Source organism: Poeciliopsis prolifica, unplaced genomic scaffold (assembly GCF_027474105.1).
Source record: "Poeciliopsis prolifica strain line A6 unplaced genomic scaffold, Auburn_PproV2 SCAFFOLD002, whole genome shotgun sequence".
Lineage (NCBI taxonomy): Eukaryota > Metazoa > Chordata > Actinopteri > Cyprinodontiformes > Poeciliidae > Poeciliopsis > Poeciliopsis prolifica.
Window position 1 is genome coordinate 17,652,511 of NW_026562377.1, and position 27,789 is coordinate 17,680,299.

The 27,789-nt window shown below is 42.1% G+C and overlaps 1 protein-coding gene across 3 annotated transcripts; it reads right to left on the reverse strand.

The window, feature by feature from the left end:
- Positions 1 to 1,604: 1,604 nt before the first annotated feature.
- Positions 1,605 to 27,282, reverse strand: rgl1 (ral guanine nucleotide dissociation stimulator-like 1). 3 transcript variants are annotated; one of them, XM_055055937.1, is made up of 19 exons: positions 27,220 to 27,282; positions 26,836 to 27,124; positions 12,298 to 12,408; positions 8,704 to 8,912; positions 8,497 to 8,556; positions 8,211 to 8,401; positions 7,964 to 8,088; positions 6,995 to 7,210; positions 6,806 to 6,909; positions 6,545 to 6,629; positions 6,346 to 6,435; positions 5,739 to 5,825; positions 5,537 to 5,569; positions 5,315 to 5,436; positions 4,987 to 5,076; positions 4,688 to 4,874; positions 3,593 to 3,844; positions 3,371 to 3,485; positions 1,605 to 3,186 (listed from the first exon to the last, which is right to left on the reverse strand). In XM_055055937.1, exons 2-19 carry the CDS (start codon positions 26,995 to 26,997, stop codon positions 2,999 to 3,001), a joined length of 2,427 nt encoding a protein of 808 aa, XP_054911912.1. In that variant the 5' UTR covers positions 26,998 to 27,124; positions 27,220 to 27,282; the 3' UTR covers positions 1,605 to 2,998. The 3 variants fall into 3 exon arrangements, with proteins under 3 accessions (XP_054911912.1, XP_054911902.1, XP_054911921.1); XM_055055927.1 differs by having other exon boundaries at positions 26,836 to 27,269; XM_055055946.1 differs by lacking the exons at positions 26,836 to 27,124; positions 27,220 to 27,282 and adding an exon at positions 15,921 to 16,146.
- Positions 27,283 to 27,789: the final 507 nt, after the last annotated feature.

Consider the following 27,789-nt stretch of genomic DNA (forward strand, 5'->3'; position numbering starts at 1 on the left):
CTGTGAGAGCTGTGTGAAACAGATTGAGGGTCAGCTCCAGCCACTCTTCTTCTTCTGCTCAGACTAAGCGCAGCTGCAGTGGCATTTCCCCCCGCACACAAGGCACAGCGAGTGCAGGCAACCCTTTGACACGGACGCGTCTTCTTGCTGAACGGTGCCGAGCCACAACAACGGAGGAGTCAGACGAAGCATCTGACAGCTGCTGGTGTAAGGTTCTGCGTATTTGTGGCTGACAGAAGGCACAAGAAAGACAGATTATCATCCATGTTCCATTGACCTGTGACCGAGACAATCAGCTCGCTGCCATTCACAGATCAGAGCAGTTTTCTGTCTAAATGCTGGTTTTGCGTTCAGGGAGAAACTGATATGCACCGAATTGGCATTTAAAGTGGAGAGGATTCCCTGAAGCCTTACCGTATTTAAATCCAACTAGTAAATGTTTTAGTATGCATGCGAGGTTTTTCAATATCCTTCCTGCAATGGTGCCTGTTCGCAGATTTATGCCGTGTTCCCCTGATCTTGAGTTTATTCCTGTTGGCTGTTTTCTGCTGTGGGTTGACGTTTCTGCTCGGATTCACTCAGTGAACATTCAAGGACAGAGCAGCTCCTGCAAAATGCCAGTAATAAATATCCACCCTGACCGACAAATCATATTTACGGTGTGTCAGTGATGCAGACGGCTGCTTGACTGATGCTAGCCCACAGCCCCATCTCAAGCATTCCTCTTCCTCTCCACCAGCACCACCTAATGTGCCACAATGGACTCCAAGAAGGACTTTTTTCTTTTTTAATTTATCCAGATGTGATCTATGTCTCTCCAGATGAACATATGCATACAGTTGGGTTCAACATCACAAATCAGATCGGTCACTGTTTTTGGCAGGAATATAGAAAACAAATTGCTCATAGGAGAAATAAAAACTCAACAGTCGACAAAAGCATGCTGCTCCCTGTAACTGAATCAATAATTTGGAGGTATTTAGGTTAAATTATAACAGCAGAGTTCAGTAAATCATTTCGTTTTATAAATAAACTGGCTTGAAACAAACAGGTGTCAAGCGGGATGAAGGCAGAAAGTTTTGTACCTGCAGATGGGTCAGTTCAGACTTTGTTCAGAAGAACAACATACTTTGACCTAATAGATTATTGGAGAGATTCAGAAGTCAAGAAAATGATGGTCTGCTCAGCTAAAATATACCAAATGCTTTGGAAAGGAAACCAAAACCAGAAAAAAGTAGAAGGAAAAAGAAAACCACCATTCAAAGAATGACCACAATCACAAGAGTGAGCCAGTAATTAGTTGGTCTACAGTTGTCTGTTAATACTGTGACATTTGCTGCACTGTTAAATATATACAACAGGCTTTACAAAGTTGATCTGAGCAAACACAGATTCAGGAAAGAGGCCCTGACTGCTGCAGTCAAGTCAGCAGAAATGTCCCCCACTCCAGTAAATATCCGTGGCTTATCCTGCAGAACGGCACATTGTTATTCCAAACAGGAAGCAGAGCGCTGGGCATCACAAGACCATGGACATGCTGTGATGTACTTAGAGAGATGTGCTCAAAATATATCTATCTCAAAATCAAACGTCAAACAGGCAAGTTCGATAATAATGACAATAATTTATTTATTCATGTAGAATAAGAATCTTTGGCAGTGGAGAACAGGAAAAGAGGATGCGTTTTAGGAAAACATCTCAAAGTGAAGTGTTGCATGAAAAAGCCTGGCTCAGCGACACAAGTCCCAACTGTGCGCTGCTGGAGTATAACCGGTCAGACTGGTCAGCGTCGTATTATGACCGCGACCCTGTGGGCACCTGCCGATTCTGATCTGATTTAGTCTGAAGGGAACACTGGCCTGGCCTGTAGATGGGAGGAGTTTTTATGACACAGATGGATAATAAGATAGAGTGTCCTTCTGCATTAGTCAAAGTGAAATCTGGCACAGATGGTCTTTTATAACAATTTGAGTTCATGAACACTCGTGTTGAAGATCTCCTGTTACCCCCACATTGGTGAATACAATTCTGAATGAAAAAAAAAGAAATAATACAAAAACAATAAAAAAAAGAACAAAAACATGAACTCATTTAGTAAAGAGGGAGTAAAACCACTTACAGAGTGGTTCATTCATCCTTCAGATTCACATAACATTGACATCTGTCAACTGGCATCAGTCTGAGACATTTATCTGCTTTCTCTTTCAGTAGGATGCCAAATTCATTTTCAGTCCTCACACATTTTATTCCTTCTTTCATGCGAAAAGATAAATCTGCATCAGAAAGCAGCACTAATTGCACCTCTTCACCCCGAAGACAGGGCATGTAAGGCCTTTTCAGTATTTGCCAATGACTTGATAAAACCAAGTACAGGAACCAATCAGAATGCACCAACACAGCATTCGTCACACAGCTCACAATGTGAGGGGCAGGGGAGGGTGAACGCATACACACAAACATATACACACATATATGTACACACATACACTGTGCACACTGTGCACAAGCCAGACAAGGGCTGTTCAAGACGCCCGACTGGGGAAAAAAACTGACATTAAGTTTCTTTCAGTCAGGTAATACGGTTCAGAATACTGTTGAAGGCCCATTCAGTCATTATTAGTAAAGTCAAACAGGACTGAACACCAGAAACTTGCTGTTTCATTTCCGTTCAAAGAACATTAAAGATTCATCTACACAAACAACTCATTTTCACAATACTGTTGGAGGTCGGGGAGTTCGGCTTCTCCCCGCCCGTGCAAAAATCTGTTGGAGGCCACTTGGGGTCACTGTTGCACAGTTGCACATTAAGGCTGACAAGGTGATGATGGCACAGTTTGTGATGGGAAGAGTCTGAAAAAACAGTCTCGGAGAGCTCACTGAGACGCATCGGGTCCATATTAAATAACTCAGAGCTCTCAGTTTATTAATGAATTCTCCCACTGCCACGATCCAAAGTGGCTTGGATGAGCGAAGAGGCCAAGGGAAGACCGGAGGGAGGTCACAGCGTGACTTTGCTGAGTCTGACCGAGAGGCTAGAGCGATGCTGAGCGCGAGGAAGAGTGGAGCTGCAGCGGCTCCTCAGCTGCACGGGTCGACCGCCCGAGCCTCGAGCGCGCAGCAGGAAGTCGAAATTGGCTGAGGTGTTCATGGCGTAAAAGACGTTGGCGTTGTCAGGAATCACCAACTCTGAAAGACATCAAAGAGAAGACAAACAGTATTAAGAAGCTGTCAGTGATATATTACTAGGTGAGATCAAGGTCAAATAATCAGCAGAGAATATAAATTGTCACTAAAGTTGAAATCTTTGTTTTTTCGTGTGTGTGAACTGGTTTGCCTATAAATTACAGTTTTTTGGCAGCCATGTTTTTACCTTTCTCCTCAGAGATGACCTGCACCAACTCAAATCCCTCCTCTGGCTCCACCTCCAGGTTGTGCTTTGCCATGGCTCGATTTATCACAGCTGGGGTCTTGTCCTGACTGGTCAGCTATTTAACAACAACAAACATATCAGATTACACCTGCTTCATCACAGATTGCCTCAAAATGTGAAGCTCTTTTCTTTTGAAAACACAAAACCTGTGTTTTTGCTCACCAGGATGCTCTTGTACAGATTGCCGTTGCCTTGCTCCAGACTGACTCTGATGATGCACGCGTCCTGGGCTTGGGTGTTGTACGCCGGGGTCTGGCTCAGGGAGCAGGGGGACATGGGCGTGAGGGAGATGCACCGCCTGTGGGTGCCGGGACGCCCAGGCAGCGACGGCGAGGCGGGAGTCATGGAGCCGCTGGCGGTCGATGAGTTGGTGTCCATGGAGTGGAGCGAGGTGCAGGACGATGACTCTGAGAGCTGAGGAGACACAGATGCGGTCATGTATGAATGTTATTTGAGGCAGCAGCTGAAGGGAGAACAAACTGAAACAAAGTGATACTTTTGCAAGTTTTAAAAAGTAAGAACAGTTGACTCATTTGAAAGTTGCATTCTCTTTTCTTTTCTGTTTGTTTCTTTTGCCTTTCCTCCTGCCAGGAACCATAGAATTATGACATCCAGCTCAGCAATGTTTTGCACCAGCTTTTTACTTGAAATGTTAAACAATGTCAGATAAAAAAGTCATACATTCATAGAAATGATAAGAAATTTTCTTTTCTGAGGGATGACGTGTTTTTTTGGAATAGTTATGATTTATTTTCTTTACAAATGTCTCTAAGAAACTTAATTGACTGCAAACTTTAACAATCACTGTCTGATTTCCAGTGATGTCATTTTTTTAATACTCCACATGAAAGATGTCTAATTATTCCAAGTTTTTGTTCATTTGCACACTGACCTCAATAAATGTTTGCATCCCATGTTTACAATTTTATCTCATTGTGCTGTTGTTTGTAGTATGTTATTGTTTGCAGTTTTTTCCCCACTTCTTGTAAATAGTCTGTTTTTATTGGACAAAATAAACATTCACCTTGTTTTTCTTAATTACATCACTCCTTTGCATATTTCTCTTAATCTGAGTAAGCTTTTTTTTACAAACTGTACAGTTTGATTCTCATGTTTTAAATTTACCCTTGCTGTACTGTATCTCATTCTTATCTTTTATGTTGTGTGAATATACGCTCTTCCACTTACCTTTCATTTCCTCTGGATGGGATAGAAAGGGACATTTCTATTTTGACTACAACTTTGCTCGTAACTCACCTTGTTTTGACTGGAGTCGGCGTTGTGAGTCGGACTGGTGAGCCCCTCATTGTCAGACGGACTGCTGGAGTCGTTGGACGACACGCTGACCGAGTCCATGCTTTCTCCCGAGCTGCCAGTAGGAGGCGAGCGCGGCGTCTCTCTGACTGGCGAACTGGCTGTGCTGCTGTCTGGCCCGAGAAACAACCTGCCCAGTGGAGGAAAGGGAGTTATATGTTAGTAAAAGAAAGATTTGCTTAGTTGTGACTGTAAGCCCCCTCAGAAATTTGGTGATTCATCTGTTTTGTGAGTGAACTCACAGGCTGATTCTCTTCACCATGCTCTTTCGAGGTTTGGGTAAAGTCGGGCTGCTGTCGCCAAGCCCTTCAATCTCACAAGACAAGGCGTAGCTGTAAGATAGAGCAGTAAACCTTGAATATCATAAAAGTTTTATAAGTCATGTGCTCTGCGAGGCACAGTGGAGAAACAAAAGACAAAATCAACACAATAGATCAGAGGATTGGAGAAATGGTAGGGAGAAAGAAGCTTATTGAGTGTTTTTGAACATGAACAATAGATCCAACAGATGATAATCTGATTGTTGACACATTTAGGAGACAAGGCAGAGTGTGAGAAAAGAAGCAGTACCTCTCCTCCTCACTGAGTTGAGGTTGGTTCTTAAACCAGCGGAGGAAGGCTGGGTCTGCGGTCAGGCAGTAGCTGTTACAGGCCGACTGGAGCAGCTTGATCTGGGCGATCACCTCAAACTCCTGCAAAGACAGAAGGCCAGAGGGACGGTCATCAAATGCCTCACATCAGAAAAGCCATTTGGATCCTTCATGCCAGCCAATGAATAGGAGGATCCCTCACCCTGCGTCTCTTCTCAAAGTTGATCAGGCCCCCCTGTGGACACAAAGACACAGAGAGGGTACAGTCAGACTAACAGCATTCAGTGGAGCGTGCCGACCATTGCAGCAACACGGGCATCGACATCACATTTGCAAGATTCTGTCCACTCACAGCAAACAGACGAGGGACTAAAGCTGCTGGTGCATTTTTTAATTTTATTTACCTCCACAATGTCTGGCAGGGCTGTGTCCAGCATGGTCAGATCAGTCAGAAACGTCCCCAAGTACGGTATTGTCCCTTGCATCGCGCCCTGTGGAGAAAATTTTTTATTTTATTTTTTGGTCACTTTATCAGTATATAAGACATTGCATTTGATCTTATAATATTGGCTATAAGTATTTCTAATATTTGAGAGAAAAAAATAGACAAACGTCAGTTAATTTGTAGAAAGTGAACAGACAAAGCAATTTGTGGCTTCTGTAACGGCGCATTAATCTTGTTTTTTAGCTCTCTCCCTGATGATGCTGGAAATTTTAGATTTTGCTGCTAGCTGCTTTAATTTACACTGAGCTGTTGACAGATGGCGAGGCAGCCCTGTAAATTACAGCCCGGACTTAATGTGCATGCAGCACACAGTGCATTGGATAAACAAAGCCAAGTATGTGGCTTCAGCATCCTGGAGAGGCAAGAATTCTCCATTCACTACATTGCTCAGGAGGAATGTGTTGTTTGCATTTTTCTTTTCGTGTCAGCCGCTTTTGAAAAGAGGAAAAAAAAAAAAGTCCATCTGTCTGGTTGTTGTTTCTGAACTTCACCAGGGATTCTCTCACCATTTCCTTCTGCAGCTGCAGTCTCTTGTGGGTGCGCTTTTGGTGATCTTTGGCACAACTCTCCAAACTGGCAAACTTTGAAGTACCTTCCTGTGAATGAACGAAAAAAAAAAAAGAAAAGGTTTTGACGCCAGTTAAATAGGATTCAGCATTTTGGGATTTAGCTGGGTCGGTGGGAGGCAATCTAGAGCCGACTTACCCTCATGAGCAGCTCTCTGCTGGTCAAGTAGTTGTTGTGGTCAGAGAAAATGTCTGAGAGCTCCTCAAATGTCTGCATGCTGTCTCTGCATCAAAACAGAGGCTTATTTCAGCAAACAGGATCAGAAACAGGTGCTAAACTACATGTGCAAAAAAAAAAACGAACAAACAAAACAAAATACAGTAACTTGCACCCAGGAAGTTCTGCCAAAAGTCCGATTTGTTTAGATTATTATGCACACTTGAGAAGCTGGATGCTTACTTGTGAACACAAGCCCATACTCTTTTCAATCTGTACAAAGGGTTGGACTGCAGTGCCGACACAATGGCTCTTAGAGACGAGAAGTTTTTGCGTATCCTGCACTCCTGCGCCGAGACACCAAACAAACAGTCACAACATGGCTCACAACGTTTCGTCTGTATCTGGGATGCTTCTGGGACTTTTCCTGACCTGGGCGATGTCTATCCAGCGCTGGATGACCCTGGCCCTGACATGGGGTCTGAGCTGTCTGTGCTTCAGCACCGTGTTCACCACGCAGGCAGCAATGGCGTTGAACTGGGTAATAGTCGCGCGGATGGTGGGAGCGCTGTGCTTGCTGTCCTTCTTGTCCCTCTGGGACCAGATGGAGCCCAGGCAGTGGTGGGGGACGACCTTCTTAAACAACAGCTGGAAAGAAAAGATACGGAAACTGAATTTTCATACAAGAGCAGCATAAGTTCAAGTAGCTTGAGTAATTTCTCAATAAATATGAACACAAATTAGCCAGTATAGGTGGTACCAATGGAGATTTGGTATTCTAACAGTTCAACTTTTGCTTATGCAATTGGTGCAGATGGGATTACATAGGTATTTGAACAAGTTTCTAACGTTTCCCTTTGCTGTTCCTTTGTTTTTTGTCAAGTTTCAAAGTAAGGTATCAAAGAGTTGGCGGGAAAGTATGTGAAAATGGGCCAAAAATTGAAAGTCGAGCAAAACTTATCACAGAGAAATACATCTGCACAATTCTTATATTCTAAAATATAAAAAAGTATTTTCTTATTTTTTAAGAAAATGTTTTCTTAAAATATCTGAATGAGATACGTTTCTGTGAGGCTTTTTAATTCGCTGTTTTGTCACACGTGATCCATCAAAAGAAATTTTATTCATCTGGTTTCATAAATGGTAATAAAAAATTTTCAGATCTGCTTGATAAAATGAGCTTCTCTGACTAGGGTACATCAATCAATTTTTGTCAAAGTATTTTAATTTTAAGTAAATGTATGAAATTCCAAAGTTTTCTTGTGGGCTCATGACATTAAAATATTTCAGAATTTTTCTGATTATGTTGTTCAAAAACATCCAGCGGCCTCCTCTAACGATGGCTGTAACTGGAGGAATATTTCAGAGGAAAATGTTTCCATTTCCTCTCCCTCCTCTTACCGCGTCCATGTAGGTCAGCTGCTCCGCCACCAGGTCGGCCTCAAATGACAGGAAGTCCTCCTGGACATCGATTTCCACCTCTTCTTCCTCCCCCAGGCAAAAGGAGCTGTTTCCCTGGAAACCAACTAAAATCAGACAAAAAATAGATGAATTATTAGACTCCAAATAAGTTAATGAAAAACAGAGAGGAAATTACACATAATTGGAAAAAAGCAAAACAAAAACAAAACAAAAAAACCACTGATACCATCTGTTTCGTCCATGTTGGCCTGACCCTGCAGCTGCTCCAGCAGACCCTCGGCATGTCGGAGAGCCTCTGAACCGGGCAGAGCTTTGCGTAGGTACTCCATCAGCCTGTGGAGGCAGGGGTAGTCTGGAGGCTCCTGGAAGTCCTCGGGACACTGGTCCAACCAGGCACGCAGGACGGAAGCCAGGGCGCTGTCGGTGCACAGAGACGGACGTGCGTAATTAGTGACCGATGCCGACAGGAGCTCAACTGGAACTGACTGTGACGTATTAAAACTGAGTCTCACTTTCTGATGGCTTCACTGCTTTCAGTGCCTTCCTGATCATTTTCTCCCACACTCCCATACCTGCCAGAGAATAAACAAAAAAAAAAACAAGAAACAAGTCTGATTTAAACCTGCAGCCGTTCACAATCATGTATATCGTATATAATGTTCTTAATTTTTTTTAAAATGTAGATTAAAAGATGAAGAAAAAAAATGTATCCGGCCTACCTGTCCAGCAGCAGTTGCAGGACAGTCTGGGTGCTGGCAAAGGCTCTGTAGGTGGAGAGGAAGATGGAGGTGTAGGTGAGGTCGTTGTCTCCGAAAGCCGTTAGCAACGTCTCCACCAGCCGCTCCAGAGTCCCGGCGCGGATGCTGCGGATTTTGCAGGTTTCCAGCTGGCTCACCGTGTGGCCGGGAGGCAGGCGATCGCCCTCCGCCTAAACACAAACACACACCTTCAGACTGCTGCACCAGAAGACACTCAAACACCTGCTACGTGCGTCTTGCTCTGGTCACTCTCAGATGGAACAAGTATGTCAGAAAATTTGACTTTAGGTTGAATCCTTTATTATTTTCTGCATGAAAACTCCAATAAACAGTCTGAATTTGCAACCTTAATGCCAATAGTTTTGGTGGACATTTTAGATTTCTAATTTTATCCGCTTATCTCCAAACCTGTTCATTTTTGTAGCAGAGCTTTAAGACTGAAAATTTGAGGTTCTGAAGTTCTGAGTTTTCACCATATCAGGATACCAATGTGAAAAGAAAAACATAAATAAATAAATAAAAAGACATAATGAAAGAAAAAAAGCAAAGAAGGATGTGACAGAAATCAATACACATATTAATAAAACATGCAACCATTTGTCTTAAGATAGATGATTAAAATTACTAGAATGTAACATTAAATCAATTATGCAAAAGAAACTGATGAAATACCCCCAAATCATTCAAAAGAAAATTCAAGTGCAGATCTTTCCCCTCCTTTTTTGGCTTCAAAGTTGAATCATAGGACGTTTTGTACCAACCATTTATCCCTTTTTACCCCCGGAGGACGTCTCACACCGTCCAGAGTCACAGATGTAAAGCGATTTTTAATAGTTTTCTCATAGTCGGCTGGAAGCAAATGCGGTAAAAGGACTCCGATAAAAACATCTACCAGCTGGAGGTAACTTTATTGAGTTATTTTGAGTTCAATTAGAGGTCATGTTTCACATTCCTGTTGACAAAACCAAAAAAAGTTTAATCAATAAAAATGTCTAGCTATATAAGGAACCATTACATTTATCAATAATTCTGATTTTGACATTTACAAGATCTTTTTTATGCTGTATATAAAGATGCCTAAGTACAAAGGAAAACAAATTTGTGTCTCATGGTCAAAATGTGTACAAAATGGCAGCAAAACAATTTGAAATTGTCACAGAAACCAGCAAATGGATGAATAACCATCCCTTTATCTTTGGACCAATAAGTGCAAAGATAAAATTAACCACTTTCAAGGGCTTGCATGATCTCTCAACAAGTTATTATAATACTACTGCTACATATTGTGCTGTTATCTGGAGTATTTAATGAAATACTTTTATGTGTTTTTATTTATTAGCATGCTCTGTACTACAGTGCCTCAGACATTAATGACACTGTCCAAATTTAGTTCTATAGGAAACAGTGAACATGTATTTCCTGGTTGTGAGTTTTACTCATGACATATTTTTCTGTCGTGTTCAGAAAAACAAGAACACGACGTGTTAATAAGACACAAGGTTATAAATTACAGTCTGAGATAAAAATCAATCCATCTCTGATAACCAAAGAATGAGGAGGAAACAGCAACGATAGCCGTGACCTATTTTTAATCCCGGTTTCTCCAGATGTGTCCGACTATTGTGTCCGAAGGGGAATCGAGTGAAAAACAGGCAGGCAGAGACTGTGGGAGGGCAGCACATATGAGCACTGAGAGGAGAGAGACCTTGGTGAAGTTAACGCACTGCAACAGGAAACGCTCCAATCTGCTTTTAATCACAGTGAAGCCCCTCCTCCACCGGCCCTCCAGACACAGAGGAGGACAGCGGCAGAGCAAACTTCTCCCACCACTCCCCTCTGATAAGAGCCTAAACACGTAACAAGATTTCTATCTATGCGAGTTGAGTCACCGCTGGGTCACACAGAGTCTTGAACGTCACAAATCGCAGTGCATAAAAATAAACGAGATTTGATTTCTTGCAAGTACAACTGAACTCGTTGGAGCTGCTTTCTCCTTCGCTGACAATCAATAACTTCCAGGGAGGGTTCTGATGGGTCAGCTGGAATTTTCTCCTGCTTTCCGGGGTCAGTAGCTGGCACTGATCAAAACATTCACTTTATTTTAATTAGCTGGAGCACAGTCGGTGCCTCACGCCACTGTCAATACATCAATAGGCCCTTATAGCTGCAGGGCTTTTGTGTTATTGTGGAGCTTACTCAACAAGTCCCCCCACATGCCCCATACAAAGAAAGTAAAACAAAACAAAAACACAAACGGGACAAAATACAAGACTGATTTATGTCAAACAGAAACTCTGTGAAAACGTCTAAAGCAAGCTAATGCCCTATAATTTGTCCCCTCTATGCTGCATAATAATACAGCCCAGAGCATCTTATTATGCAGGGCATAATAGCAGAGGAAAACAGTAATGCCTCATATTCTCTGGAGAAGCATTTAATACTCTGTTTTTGCCTGCGTACCAGCATTTGGTAGAATGCGCTTCCCCATGTGGAGAAACAAGCAGCTTCACCAGCAGCTGGAAAAGTCAGGAAATCACATGCTCTAGCAAAACAGTCCAAGTCGAGTGAAACTGTTGCTTTTTTTTTTTTTTTTTTTTTTTTTTGCTTTTTTCTTTCAGCCAGCAGCTGAAAGGTGTTGCCTAAGTTAAGCAGGCTTAAAACGTTAAAACAATACCGGTGGTGTCAAACAGCTGATTTAAGCAAAAAAGGGTCAGTCGAAGCATTCTGGTTTTAAACTCAACAACAAATAGCGTCAACAAACCATCTGTATATCATCAAATTTATGGCAGTTTCAACATACCAAAAAAAATGAAATAAAAAAATCCCGGGTTTTACATTTTTGCAGCAGAAAGCTGGGAAGGAAGAAAAGCATCAGGAGGTTGGGTTTGTTTTGAGCCTGTGCTCACAACCGATTACATAAGGTCGGTCATATTTTTATGATCTAGTTACAGCCTACTGTAAAGAAAAGTGGGTATATGACTGCAGTATAGGTATTAGCAGAAGGTCACTCAGAGATGTCATGACTTGATAGGAGGTCGTAACCTGTCATGTTTCATAAGAGTCGACTGGAAAAGTGGAGCCAAAATTATACATAAGAGAGGAAATTTCATGCCTCTGACTTTCTTTTTTTTTATTTACAGAGAAAGAGAAGCTGATATCTATTGGTTACGTACAAGAAATGTAATTTTGAGATTCCAATAAAACATGAAGTTTCCTTTTGGTCAGGGGTTGTAAGCGCTCATGTTGTGTAAGAGTTAACTGTCACAAATTGGCATCGGAACCACATTAAAACAAAAGTATCTTCAGAAAATGACATACAATTAAATTGAACAATTTACAAGATCTGAGCAATTTACGAGATTTGAGCAATTTATGATATATGTACATTTTTGGATTTATCAAAATGACAAAAAAAAAAAACAACAAAAAAAAACCCAGATTCGGGTGCAAAATGAATGCAAGGGGGAACAAAATGAATGCATAAAATGGTAAAGGCACGACTTGGCCCGACACTGGAAAAGCTTGACCAGGTGCTGCCCCTCATGTCAGACTCACCCCCAGCCATCTTGCTCCCTTGTTGGCCGCCTGTTGAATCTGAACCCTCTTCAGTGTCACATTGTAGACGGCTCCTTCCTCAACTTCCTCCCCCCAGTCCTGCACTGAGCTCTGAAAAGAAGAGAAAAAATATTATTGAACCTCTTGCAGGAGAGGAGAGACCTCATATTGAGGATTAAGAGATAAAACAGCTTCCAGTAAGCAGCAGCAGCAGCCTCACTTGCACAAATGTCAATGCGATGACTTAAAAAAAAACAACAAACAGGAATTGACTTTTTAGAGACTGGTGCAGGAAAAAGAAGAAGAAGGTTGAACACACACACACACACACACACACACACACACACGCACACACACACACACACACACACACACACACACACACACACACACACACACACACACACACACAAAACAACCACAGCTTAAAGTGAAACGAAGTAGGGAGAGAGGAGTGCAGTAAAATATAAAGAAGGACCACACTCCCCCCAGCCCTCACCAGTGCAGCAGCCTGCCAGGCCTCCCTCCCTTTTCCTTTACTCCCTTTTATTCCACATCCATCTCTTTCACCGCCTGTCTCTGGAGTTGAAATCTGGCTTGGATTGCTTTCTCAGAGCTCAGACAGGCAGAAGATAACAGGCTAAGTGAGCAAATTCTCCAGAACAAACACCAAGATTCTCACTTTTCCTCTTTTCCAACGCAGACGCCTGTTTGACGAAGCTCAAAGGAGCATGGTCGCAAACGTGCGCTGAAAGAAAAGAGCGCTAAGACTACATGGATTTGTTCTGGTTTTGTCGCCAAAGAATGATATGTTTGTATCTCCATGTAAATGACTTCCAAACACGAGAGTGCATAAGCAAACAGAGCGAGCAGAGTGGAGTCATAATGCAAAACTCCTGCTTGGAGAGAGATCTGCTGAGGCATCAGCAGACGGAGACAAAAACAAAGGCAGGGCTGGCTACGAAGGAGAAGCACTGGCCAGATATAAACTATCAGCTCGCTGCACTTTCTGGAGAAATCCTTAAGAAGACAAAGACAACACCAGCCAAGATCCTTCCCACTCTCATTTACACAACTCCATGGCAAAGTCCACTTCTACTCCCCAAACAGAGGGCCAGCGGGTAAAGGGATCAAGGGTCAATGTTGCCAATAACAGGCTCAATGGTCGGTCTAGGAGGCCCATGACTGAGCTGTGTTTGGGTTTTAACAGAGACATGGGGATGTGAAAGTGAAAAAGCAGACACACACACACAAAAAGATAAGAGAAAAAGTACAAATGATTTGGAAACACACAATCTGCTTCTCGTCTGACTGTCAGAAATACGTCCCCGCCCTCGCGACTGCCCTGACCCGCTTCTGGCTGTCCGGCCGACTGGCGCAGAGACAGATAAATACACCAGTGGATGACTCATGCAGTCCACTAACTCCCAAAACAATAGCGGGAGGTCTTAATGCCGCTGAGCTCACAGTCCTGCACACACACACACACACACACACACACACACACACACACACACACACACACACACACACACGCACACACACACACACACACACACACACACACACCGTCTGCTTTTTCATGATGGAAGTGTGTTTTGGTGCGACATGTTTGAAGGCTCATTTTGAGGCAGCATTCCTGGAATTTTCAATACAAATGGAAACCAAAACATTTCCTTTTACACGTGAAGCTATTTGACAACAGCGACATTGTAGACAGAGTTCACAGATGCTGCAAGTGATCCACCCCAAAAGAGAGGTGAGCTCCTTGTTAGAGAAAGACGGATAGTGTCAAACAGTGATGCCTTAACTCTCCCGGTGACTTAATTCAGTGTAATGGTGGGTTTGATTTGTCTTTGGTGTTGGAGCTTGAATCTGAGCTCGATTTCAGCATTTTCTAGTTGAAAGTCATGAAGTGAGCGGGATTGCTATTTCCTTCAGCATTGACCTGTAATAAAAATGGAAATAAAAAATTGATATTTTTCTCTATTTTATATACTCAAACATTAAAAGAACATGCAGATGAAGAGATACTATGCAGCACTATGTGTGTTCGTGGTTTAATGAGAAACTAAGTGCTAATAAATAGCTGCTACCTGCAGCATTTGCTACTTTTTATATGCACAGCAGCCATGTTGGATGCTGAACAAGCAGCTGCTACCCTGAAATTGTAATTCTGCCTTCAGGGGATGTTCTCGCTGTTCTCATAAAATTCATTTCGAAAGCATAAAGATATCACATCATTAATCTACATAAGCTGAACTCAGAAGTTGAGAGTGGTGAAGATTGACTTCTGAAAACGACTCAAAGAAGCGTTCTATGCCAGCACTTTTATGCAAACTTTTAAATCACTCTCAAGGTTGGCGGTTATTTACAAAGAAAGCAATTATTACTTAAAAACCATGGCTGTTATTTGTGGCGCATCACAAATAGCCATCCTGTATGCAACTTGCACCAGAAACAAACCATAAGGGATGAAGTGTAAAATTCATGTGTGTGTGTGTAAAGTGGTGAAATAAACTTTATTTATGGTATATTTACACCACTTTATTTCATGTCAGAAAATTATTCTGACCAAAAATGTTTTACATTGGTCATTTTCAGTTGTTTCACACAGCTAACATTGAGGCAAGGGTTTGTAGGCTTATAAGTAAATTCAATGCAAATGTAATAGTTTATTTAAAAAATACAAATGTTTTCACGGTTGTAAAAGTCAGATTTGATCTTAGTCATTCTAGTTGTTACTATCAGCTTTCAGTTTCATCAAAACTATATTTACACTAAATATATATATTTAGTGTATATTTACACTTATAGGGAGATTATAACTCCCTATAATCTTATCTGCATTATAGGGAGTTATAATGCAGATAAGATATTTTTTTCTGTTTATAACTGAATCAGAGGACCTCACTTGAAAAATCCGGACATGTCATCGGATCCCCCCGCGGAAGAAACACAAATGCTGCAGAGAGATACACGTTAGCATCCCCTCTCAAAAACAGCGACCCGTCATTATCAGATGGTTTGAGACAACACCCACAATAAAACAACAGTTGTGTCAAATCTGCGGCGCAGATCCCCTGCATGTTATTCTTTCCAGGACGCAGCTGGGACCCTGTGGAAAGGCTGATTTTGGCCCCTGGGGGGCTGCGCCAATTGTTCCCTTGTCTCTGTCACACTGTGGACCCCCAAAACAAAAGTTTTCATGTCCATCATTATTCAGGCGTCAGTAGACGGGTCGAGGGGTTTTAGGCTATATCAGAGGTCGCTTTTTCCGAAGTCTGCGCCTCGTTTTTACGCAGCAGCGCTATGTGGGTTAAACTGGGTTTAAAGCACAATAAAAGCAAAAGTGTTCAGCTCCCCCCCCCCCCCCCTGCCCCTCCATATTCACTCTCTTCCTCCTCCTCTTTCTTCTTTCTCCCGTTATCAACAGCTTTCCCGAGCATAGGCTCCCCTCCTCCTCCTCCTCCTCCTCCTCCCCTAAACCACCAACTCTATAACCTAACTCAACTCCCCCCCCCCTCCTGCTTTCTAAACCGCACATAACACCCCACAGACTGAAAAGCTAATGCAGCTTCTGTTATTTTATTTTTTTCTTGTTTGTCTTGTTTTGTTTTTACCATTTTAGTTTTCCAGGCAAACTTCATGGTTAGCGTTTCTTTCATGGTCCGGGGACAGCATCAGCGCTCCAGAATAATCCAATCAGGAAGGAGTAAAAATGAAAAAGAAGAAAAAAAAGTGCTCCTTTTTTTCAAATAAAGATCCTTTAAAAGTGTTTTTATTCCTCCACACGTTTATCTTTCTAAAGTCAGACTTCTGCTTCTCTGGTCTGTCAGCAAGCACTCCCTTCTCCCACTGAATGACCTCCTCCTCCTGCTGCTCTACTCACAACAGTCCCGTTTAAACTCCGCCTCCTTTTTTGTCTGACTTTCATCAAACTGACAACAATGTGCGCACTCGGAGCTGCGGGGCTGTGATTTGTGTTTGCGCAGTTTCACAGGGAACAGAAGACCTGCTTCTCACGTCCAATCATTTGGATTTCTCTCTCTATCTACTTATTTAAATGAAAAAAAAGAGAGGATGCTCATGGAGAATGAGGGGGGAAAACACAATGTCAATCAGTAAATCTTTTTGCACTATCTCATTGCTGTTGGAAGCTGAGCCTGGATCATGGCACAAAAGTAGTTGAAAATCAGTAATATAAAAATAAAAGCAAAAAAAAAAAAAAAGAAAAATAATAATGTAATGTTGTCTATGTCAGACCTGATGATGCAGATAATGCTCAAATTGTGATGAGCCTCGAGGACCAACTTTTCCTCCTTTACTGTAATAATCTCTTCCTGTGCCTTTATTTATCTCATCTCTCCATGCTGAAGCTGTTGTGCACAGCAGAGTGCAGTAGTGCTTTTCATGAAAAGAAAGACACCCATGTTACAAAAAACCTGTCTTGCCTTTGCAGCTAATTTAATATTAGACTATTTAGAGTTAAAAGCAGTTGCTGATCCTGGTTAATGAGACAGTATTCATAATGTTTTGCCTGTTGAAGTAACAGTTCAACTGCACCGCACCCTGGGTTTAAGTTGACATTTCAAACACAAATGGTGCAAATGAGATGCATATAGATTATTATCTTCCACCCAACAGCCGCCTTGTGTGTGAAACATCTGCAGCCCCTCGGCCCCTGCGTGGGACAATACAAGGAAAGCGGCGGATGCCGTCACTGGTACTGTGCATTGTCGATGGCAGCAGAGGAGAATGGGTTTAGTGTGTCAGAACGGGCAGTACTGTTCCACTGTGACTGTGTCTCCACACGTACTCAAACGGCCCACTTGTGTGAATAAACGGGAAGATGTGAATGAAGCTCTGCACTTGTGAGGGGTCTTTTTGTATCACAAACATGAAGCAAATGTGAGCAAGTAGACCCATAAACTTATCATGCGCTGATCAATGACAAAGGAAAATTCCTGGGAAAAAGAGAGACAGTTTTTGTTCCTGTTGCCTTAAGTTTCAAAAAATTCGACTTTATATTTTAAAGTATTGAACTACTGTGGAGCTTTTAATTCACTGTGTGTCTATATCAAAGCTGACTCCCCACACTGTAACCCAATCTATCTCAAGTTGACTGATCTGAGGTTGTGAATGCTTGAATTACATTCTGATGTATAGTTTATAATTTTAATATTAAGTTTATAGGACCGGAATATCCTTCCATCTTGACCTTCATCGCATCAGTACGCAACCAAAACGTCACACTCGGCATCGGTGACTATGACGCACCATCACCCATCTTCGTGCCCACGAGGTGGCCACCAGTACTCCCAAACAGCTTGACTCAAAGGTCACCGAGAGGCCAGGAAAGCCTGCTGTACATCTCCGTCAGTCGTTCTCCATGTGTGGGATCAACCAGCGTCAGTTTCTCTTCTCTCTGATTCCTCGTTGCACTGCAAATCTGGCCTGTGTCCAATTCCCAGGCCAAGTTGCCCCCGGTGTCCGCGCGGGTCTGGGGAACTCTGGGAAGCCCACAGGGGCAGTGGGAAGGTTGCGACCCCAGGAGACCTTCGGCCCAGTCCCAGGGGTTATGAGTGTTGGTCTCACAGCGGGACTAATGTCACATGTCCACAGAAAACAAGACATTGGACAAATGTGACGGCTGCGACTGTGTGTGACGGATGACCACATGAGTGTGTGGATCCTTCAACTTGGGAACAACACACAACCTTTTCTCCTCAGGATCATGACGGGCTATATAAGATTTTTGACGTCAGATTTTGGGTAATTATTATTATTACTTTTATCGTTATTGAATTGCTATTGTTGAGTAAGGGATTGGTTCAGCTTCTCTGACATGTAGGACGTAAGATGAATTAATATTTTACACACAACTTACAGAAATTTTTTGCGAGCTGCTGCTCAAACCAGGAGCACTTAAAAGCTGGAGCTGGATTTACAGTTCCTTAAACTCAAAGCCAAATTAGCTCACAAAAAACTACTTTTTTATAATATATTTTAAGGCTATTTAAACTTTTGCTGTCTTCTCAACTGAACAACTATTGTCTGCTTCTGATCACCAGCGTTGTAGTTCCTGACCATAAGCTGCTCCAGACCTCAGGAATATTTTGTGGGGATCTAAGGGGATACCCGGGTGAAACAAGCTGTAAAGAGAAACAAAATGTTTGATTCAGAGATAAAAACAAATCAAAGCAAAAAAAAATAATAATTTCCAAGCTAACATAGTCAGGATTGAAATAGTTTGAATCAGAGTCTCTGACAACAAAATGTTTTCTTCAAGTGACAATTTGCTTTCAGATTGCTGCAGATAAATGACTATAGTTAAATACTCAACCAAAAAAAATCCTTAATCAATCAATTAATTAAAAACTGGAGTTGCAATATGTGGCTGGTTAAACCTAAAGGAAAACATTAGAAAAATAAAAAAGATCAGCTTATGCATTTTGGGTTAAGGACAGATATGGCTACTATCCAGCGAAAACTCACAGCGAAAGGTTGAATGACTGGATGTGGTGTGAGACGTTTAGGGGTCCTCTGGACTTGTTAGTACAAGCTATTTACCATTTATCAAACCACAATGTTGAAATGGGAACATAAAATAAAAAAAAAATACATATAATTTCATTTGCATTTTATCAAAAATATTTCTATTTGGGGATGAGCTGCAGGTCTTTGAGGTTTAAAGGTTGTGGGACTCTCCAAAATGTCATTATGACATACAATTAGAAGAAGGAGGTTAGTGAAACTAAAACTATAAAACAATCTCTACATCAGTCAAAAGGAGAACGTATAAGATTGAATTTATAGCTGAAAATATATATAATTTTTGTCTTCATTCTCTTCCTTCAGCACTTTTTTACAGTAAAAATGGACGGACAATTCAACATTATATAATATCTCTCTAAAATTTGCTTTAGTCTGACTGTAACTACTAAAAGCCAAAGGATTCAGTGAGGTTGGATATGTAAACCCCAGCAGTAATCCAGCATTGTAATTCAGACCTAACCCTGTCCAGGTTTTCCTTTCTGTGGATGCCTAGTGACGTAATTCTACTCAGGAAAGTCCTTGAACCGAGCGGATCCTTTCTTGAAATTCCTCATTAAAGGAATCCTGCCATTATCCGGCCTTTCAAGCGCTTTCTCCTGTGCTCCATGGACAGCACCGTGAGCTACAACACCCACAGAAAGGGGACAAAAACAGGAGGAGCACTGCGAGCGCTGTTATTGCACCACAGTGGGGAAAAAAAAAAAAAAAAAAAACGCACATTCCAGGAAATCTCCCGCTTCCTGCCCTCAGCCTCCTGACTCCAGCGAGGCTGCTGTCCTCATACCTGACTGGCTGGGGAGCCTTTCTGCTGGCCTGAAGTGAGGTCATGAAAACTGACCAGGAGACCCGAAAGAGGCACAGAAGCAGGTAGCAGCAGCAAAAGCGAGAGATGCTTGACAGCAAGATAAAGACGGCAACTGTGAGAATCCTGAGCTGCGTTTGTAGCATCTCTGTTTATATACAAGATAAGGGGGTCATGTATCAGTTCAAGTGCAGCAACACTGTGAAGATTAGCTCGAACGAATATTATCTTAAGTTTGGGAGTGCGAGACCGAGGAGTTCGCAGCTCAAACAGAAACTGAGAAGAGCCATCCTGACCGGAAGACAAGAGTGACACAACTTGACAATCTCTCCCTGCTTTGGAGAGAACAAATCATTCCTTAATTTCAAACAGGAAAGCGACACGGTAAGAGAGAATGGGAGTATCTGTCAGGGGAAATCTATTAAACCTCAAAACGAGGCAACACTCCTGAAATAATCTCTGCTTTCAAATTGTTTGCATCATGGGTGTCTGCGTGTGTGTGTGCAAAGAAATATGCATGGTGCTTTTGCTTTTGGTCGAATGTTTGCGTGTGGTTGATGACTTTGGGTTTCTAAAGCATGCCTCCCAGCAGAGGGCAGAGTTGAAGAAGAAGTGTTTATCCAGAGTCAGCAGAGATTTCAGTGAGAGCAGGCCGGGAGGGAAGAGAAAAACAGCACTGGAGTTATAACTCAGGGTCGCAGTGATATGTTCCAGCTTCACAGATCTGACAAATGAGACAATTCAAGCTGAAATGGGGCATTTAAGTGAAAGATAATCAGCAGCAGTGAGAGTGCACAAAAAAAATAAAACGCCGCAGATTAAAAGTTGAGACTATCTGGTTTTGAGTCCTTCTTTATTTCCTTCTGCTCCAGTCTTGGTCGAATGAACCTTTTGTGGAAGGAGTTGCATTAAAGCTCAGCCTGCCTCTCTCACTCCTCTGCTCTCTTATGTCACGTCTCTATTACTCCCCTTAGATCTTTTGTCTGGGCTGTTGTTGAGCTGTCTCTGGTTGGGTGACATCATTCCTTTCCAGTAAAGTCCAAAACTGCAGACAGCCCCCCCGACTCCTCTCTTCTTCTCCTGCTTCTCCTCCGAGCTCAACATGCAAGCTCTCGTAAAGGAAAAACGTTAACTCCAGGTGTTGCATTATTTTTACAGCTGCCAAATAAGGTTGAGCTTAAATAAAACTGAAATAAAACATGTTTTTCAGACTCTGTTTGGGCTGAAAATCTAGGAGAATTCAAGGGTGATTCAAATGGTCCTAAGTTGAGAAGTTTTTTTTTTTTTTTTTTTTTTTTTGTATTGAGAGGAATTGGCAAAAAAAAAAACACTAAACGGTTCCAGAAAACCCTTCCCCCACATGTGCCCTCGAGCCTTGACCCCCCTTGAATCTAAGCCCCGCTAAGCCTGGAATGAATCGGCCTGAACAGGCTTGGATGTCTGTCTGTCTGACCCCGTCAGCTAATGAGAGCTGGACCATCTGTTGCTCGGCAAGTAGACGCAGACCCGAAGTTGTCACATTCGCAACAAAAAAATTATTATCATAATAACACACACTCATATCAAACGAGCAGCAAGCCGGCGATGGCCGCTCAAACTCAAAACAGCGGAAAACCACAGCAACACACAAATAAAGCAAGAGGAAACGTCCTAAAACTTCTTTTTCTCTTCTTTAAAGATTAAGCATCGTGGAGTTCTGGGGTTTTTCTTTAATGTTATGATGCAGTCTCACACAGATTGTTTACTCAGCTCATTGTAGGAAATGAAACTGCAGCCAAGCACGGAGGCCGTAATGCTACGGAAAGAGGGCAGTAATTCAACTGTGGCGCAGAAACATGCTTCAACAACACAACCGTTACCATAGCGTTGACCAAAATGTGACCCACTGTAAAGTTTAACAGCATATAAAGCTAAATGAAACTAATGCATGGCTGGATCTCCTGCGCTGTATTTTTCTGTTTACCTCTTTTTTATGACGCAGGGACAGTTTTTTATTCATGGGCATCTGCTGACATGGGCACTGACTGAATGCTGACCAGTCACATTAAAAAGAGCACAGCGCAAATCCTGAGCACAAAGAAAAAAAAAAATTTATTTAGCAGTGGCAGCTTGATCCCAGTCATGCGTCCTGGCTAAAGCTGCATGTGCTGCCTGAGCGGGAAAAGAGAGAATTAAGTGTGTGCATGTGTTTGGGAGGGGACACCCAACCATAAATCCCCCCCACCCCAACACTCACACACGCACGCACCCAGATCCTTTTATGTAGCTATCAACACACACATACACTTAGTTGCATGTGGCCATCAAGAGCACTAGCACTTCCATATGGTGCAATAAATTTCTGCCCCAGTTCAGCGAGCTGCTGTTGTGTTGCTACTCCGAGACAACATGGGGGTGACAGCGACAATGTCAGCAGCATTGACTTTTCACACCGAGACCTGTTATATGAACTAATTAGGTCCAGGATCGCGACCTCTGCCGAGCCGCAGGCGCAGAGACAGCTTTACAAGCGGGAGGTCACTTAAGAGAATAAACAGCATCTAAAGTGTTCGGCTGATTAAAAAGGTCACGCTTTGCCAATGGTGCAGTTTGAAACATGAGAAACAAGAGAGATTTTCAGAAAAAAGACCTCGATTGTTTCACGACATGAAATGGATGTTTGGATCCCTTGCAAACGTTGTCAAATCTAATTGAAGTATAATAATAATAATAAACAGAATAATAAACAGAGTCCACCTGATGATTGTTTATTATGAGAATAAATCCACATGTTCTGCAAAAGCCTCAGAAGCTTATTGGAGAACATTAGTGACATCAGGATCATCATAAAGAGCAAACGGCAAAGAAAACTGAATGAGTGGAGATGTTTAATCCAGGGTTAGGTTGAAAATGAAAATCCTTACATCTCCTGTGAACACCCTTCAGTCTGTCGTGTCAAGAGGGAGAGACTGCAGAGGTCTGCAACCTGCGGCTGCGGACCCACACGTGGCTCTTTGGACCATCCTCAAATCTCCTAATAACTTTGGCCAAAACTGACATAGAATAAGCCATTGCTTTTAAATGTAGATATGCAGGTTTTCCGTCTTTTTATGGAACTAATTTATGGAATTTCTTCAAGTGATTTATTCTGAAAGTGTTATATTGTGATGATATTAATGTAAACTGATTTGTCGTTGATGTTTTTGAGATATTTTTCTTGTTAGTTTTTTTTTCTTCTCGTTTTTTTACATATTTCTTTCATCAAAAAAGAAAAAGAAAATGCCCAGATCAGAATATAACCATAAAATGGTGGCTCTATAACAATGACAAATCCTCACTTCCTTCACAGTGGAACAGGATGGAGGCAGCATTATGCTGTGGGGAAGCTTCACTTCCTGAGGTGCAGGCAAACTGGTCAAAGTTGAATGGTGGAATATGGATTGATGGATTAAGCACTAAAAATATAACCAAATGGTTTGTATTGAGGCAAATGCAGCTGGTAAAACATATCTGTAAATATAACTGAGAATCTGTTGCAAGACTTAAAAAGTGATGTTTACAGATGTTCTTCATCTGACTGAACTTTTTACTAAGAGGAAAAAATAAAATATGCAACTATGATTGCATATTTTTGGGTAAATATGATTTATCGTCGTGTCTGAAACTGAATTACATCGTTCTGTAACTGGAAGTGGCAGAAACTTAAAAATAAAACAGAAAAGACAAAAGACGTTTCTACTGGGCTAAAATAAAATAAATAAATCAAATTTATAGTTTCTGTGAAGTTTGCTCAGCAGTATGTGGAAAGGTTTAGCGTGTATAAATAATTTTGCCTAGTGAGTTGACCAAAAGGAAGTTTCTGCCTAACTTTGACACGGTCCCAATTATTCTTCATTGTATTAGTGTCAAAACCGAGAAACAACCAGGTCAAAGGTTACGAAAGCCAGCCGCGTCCGGATGAATGAACCCCGTTTGGAGTGTTGAAATCATTGAGAAGTCATCAAAACGCATGACAAGCAGAAAGAGCAACAACATCAGAATTGGAAACACTGAGACGTCACAAAGCTTCGGCATGAAACGTGCTCTTCCCGGTGCAACAAGACAGAAAAGGGGAAGAAGGAGCGCCAACTCAGCTTTCTTGCTTTCTTTCAATGGAAAACACAGACTCATCAGAATTCTCCGTCATTCCTCTTCTTCTCTTTTCTCCTCAATTTCTTTGCATAAAGTAACTTCTGTGTTTCCGCTAACAGGCCAGCTGAGGTTGTTGAACTGCCCTGCTGGGTGTTATGCACCAACAGGGCTGAGGGGGTAGGGGATATTCCCTCTGCTGGAGCTTTTATTCATGGGTTTGTGGCTTAATTACATTGCCCTCTAAGTGGGTAGTAAAAAAAAAAACCTTCTGAGGCTTTAAAATGAAGTTAAAAGTGTGAGGCAGGACACACTGATGTGTCTAATGTTATTTGGTCATTTGCAACGCATCTGGTATCGGAAAACCCATTGCTTTCATGTTTTCATGTTGCTGAATCAATGTATCCAACAGTTTGTGTGAACCGACATTGGTTCTGATAATCACTGACACCTCAGCACTCTTCGCTTTGTCTATGACATGAACTGTGGACTTAACACTTTTCTCCAACAGCACGGCGTGGAGATTACAGAGAGGAAACTAGAGCAAGTCGCTGGCCCTTCCGCTCGCACCGTTTCATAACCTCCTGCAAGGAGGCAAAGGTAAGGGAGGAGGGAGGCAAACACCTGACACCTGTAAAGTCAAAGTAATCTGCGTCAGCACCGGGCAGAGGGTAAACTCATAAAGGTGTCTTTTTTCAAACACAAAATATGATGCATTTGGTGGAGGAGAAGAGCCTTGGATTTTTTCAAACGGCGCTAATGTATTAGCTCTGTTGGGTCCTTGCGTTATTTTATGGAAAGAGCTGAGCTCTCTCAATGATCATGCTGTCAAAACGTCATTCCAGCTGAGGAGGCGATGATAAGTCGACACAGTGAAAACAGTCACAGCCATGAGCCTCGCACTGCAGAGTTCAGTCTTCAGAGGGTCTCTGCCAGCTAACCTCCACTCTCATCACCCCCTGAAACAATTGGAGGAAACAGGGCTCTGTGATGGGGTTGCATTTCGGCCAGGATGTCAGACAGGCAGCGAGGAGGATGACCTTCCGAACTTAAAAAACACTTACATGTGCATCACATCGAGACTGCGAGCCTATCCAAATTGAGGAAGGAGTGAAAGAACTACAGATTCAGCTCTGCCGTGTTTAGGAGTGCAAAACCATCAAACTGTTTTAAAGAGCTTCCCCTCCCATCAACGTTTTAGCTGCGAAATGAAAAATACAAAATTTGGAGCTGGCAATGTTGACAAATGTCTGAGTTTGTCTCTGGCAGGAGAATATTTCCTGCCCATTTGTAGTTTTCTGATCAGCCTGCTGTAACGACATGTGGTTGTGTGACTCCAATAAGCATTAGCTGCCAGTGGGAATCATCAGAGTCATTTTGAATTGATCAGACATCATGATCTGTCATATTTTATGAAAACTGGTCCAAATGGTTGTGAAAGCAAAATAAATCGGCATATTTTGCAAAACAATGTTTCCTGATAATGCTACACATTTTAATGAGATTTGAGCATTTTTAAGACCATTTATCTTCATAATTCACATCAATACTCAACAATACGAAAAACACAAACCCATAAATAATGAACATAGGCATGAAAAAGGACAAAAAGGAGATAGGATATAGCAAGTAGGAAAGATGGAATGGCAAAAGTTTGGCAAACTACGATTTGGTGATTTATTTATTTATTTATTTTTTAACACATATTGATAAACCTTTTATCAGAAAATCTCTCATACTTATGCTTCAGCTGTTCAGTATGAGCTTAATGACACAGTTTATGGGTTTTTTTGTGATGCCGAGTCTCAGAGTCTCAGTTGGTGGATCGTTTTAAGAACCATCACGTTTGCTACAGTACATTTAAATTCACCAACAAATCCACCTTGTTTCCCATGAGGGCAGTTCTTACTTTTTAAAAGTCTAAAATATTTTTCAGAATCACATTTTAAGTCACACATTTAATCATCGGCTGCCTGATATTTTGGCGGCCTGTGAAGCAGGCAGGGTTCTTATTTTAGACATGAAAAGGCTGTTTCTTTGATAATTACATGGATATTACAAAAATTAATTAATTCAATCAAATGGATACTCATGAGAGAAGAATTAAAGACCTCCCGCCAGTTTTCACCCTCTTCTCTTAGCGAAAGTCTATGTGGTCATGGAAAACAGTGTGTTCATGCACACAACTATTGATAATCTGGTGCTTCCGCAAGTTGATTTCTGTTAAAGATTTAAAAAAGGCATGTATGACAGCTCTGAAAGTAGCACTAGCAGCATTTATGTTAGTCTCGGCAACCGGTCAACATTTATCATGCTAAGAATAGAATTGGAGAAAAAGTGAAGTCAGTCAGCAAGACGCAACGGCCAAAACACACAAAAACATGTAACATGTCGGTTATGGTAAAAATGAATCACTGATTTATGAGAATCCAGCTGTCCTTCAGTCTGTGCCACCGAAGACTGCAGAGTGTGAATTATTGTGCTGTGACTTGTCAGTTCAATGCATAAAATGTCATCAAGAAGGAGCCAAGAGACGGGCTGATAACTCCCCGCTTCAAGTCAGCTGCTTCTGGATATTTATGCAGTTAATTACGATTTTTCTAGTGAATTAAATCAAATGTTATTATAACTGAGCACGATATGACTCCTGGTAGTTTTTTTGTTTTTCCCATCACTGTCCTTCACTTTCTCAAAGTCACTGGGCTCTTCTCACCAAACAGACCTTGAAGAAGTTACAAACACAGCTGATATCGCTGACCCTCACTGCATATCTTTAAATGCTTTCAATTCCAAGCTTCTTTTTCAGATATTCATGCTCTACTCCCCACGTTCTCGGAAATTTCCCATCTACATAAAAATAAACAAACACAAACAAAAGGCAAAACAGTAGAAAACATAAGCTGCAACACCTCCCACATACCGAGCAACAACACAAGGCAGTCGTACAGCTGGTGAGGTCTGCCAGATTGTTTAAGGAGACAGGAAGGATCTGTGCTTTCCAAGAAATGGAAACAAGATTTCAACAGACACAATCGTTCTTGGTTTATGTGGACAACAAGTGCGGTACTGACCCAGTGGTGAGGGCTGCTCTCCGGGGAGCGAGGCTGGTACCTCTGCAGAGTGACGCCTCCCTCCCCCTCCAGCAGTAAGGTGCTGTCCAGGTCGGGGCTGTGGCTCAGCTGGGCACTGATGGGCAGAGACAGAAGGGTGGCCAGAGGACAGTGAGAGATCATGGCGGCCACCTGCTTCAGCGGCAGGGATGACAGGGATGGCGAGGCATACTCCAGTCTTGACGGCAGAGTGGAATGAGCTTTTGGTCTTCTTCACTTGCTGGACACCAGGATGGAGAAGATGCAAATCCTGAGGAACAAACAAGTTTCTTGTCAGATAAGTCAGTCCTCCTCTCAGTGTAGCTGCTGATGATTGGCATGGGTTTCTCTGAATCTTCGTCTTACTCTTTTTTGTCTCTCCTTCTTACTTCTCGCCACACATGGAGCTCAGTGTGCCAACAGCTCTACAACACGAGTGATTAAAGTCTATTGTCTCACTTTCTGTTTTTACCTCCTGCGTTCATCACAAGAGGGGGAGGAGTTATGGCTCGGTGGCCCTGCCTCCCTGCCTTAAAATAAAAAAAAATTAAAAAAAACAGACCCGGGACCAAGGAGAGTGTGAATGTGAAGAAAAAAAGCAAAGAATGGCAGGAAAACTGGGACAGAGGGAAGGATGTTAGTGGAGAGTTTCTAAGAATGAACAACAATGCTAACGACTGAAAAAGAGAGCTGGCTCAGATGTCGCTGATCAAACTTTGAGCCACCAAACAGAGTTTAGGTTTATGAAAGGATTTGGGAGATGTTTACAAATGCTCTTGCAATCAAACCTGATTAAAATGAGCTGATTTTGGGTGTGCTGTGGTGGCGCAGGGGTTAAACACAACCCACATATGGAGGTCTTGGTCCTCCACGTGGCTGTCACAGGTTTGATTCCCAGCATGGCGACCTTTGCCGCATGTCTTCCCCTTCTCTCAT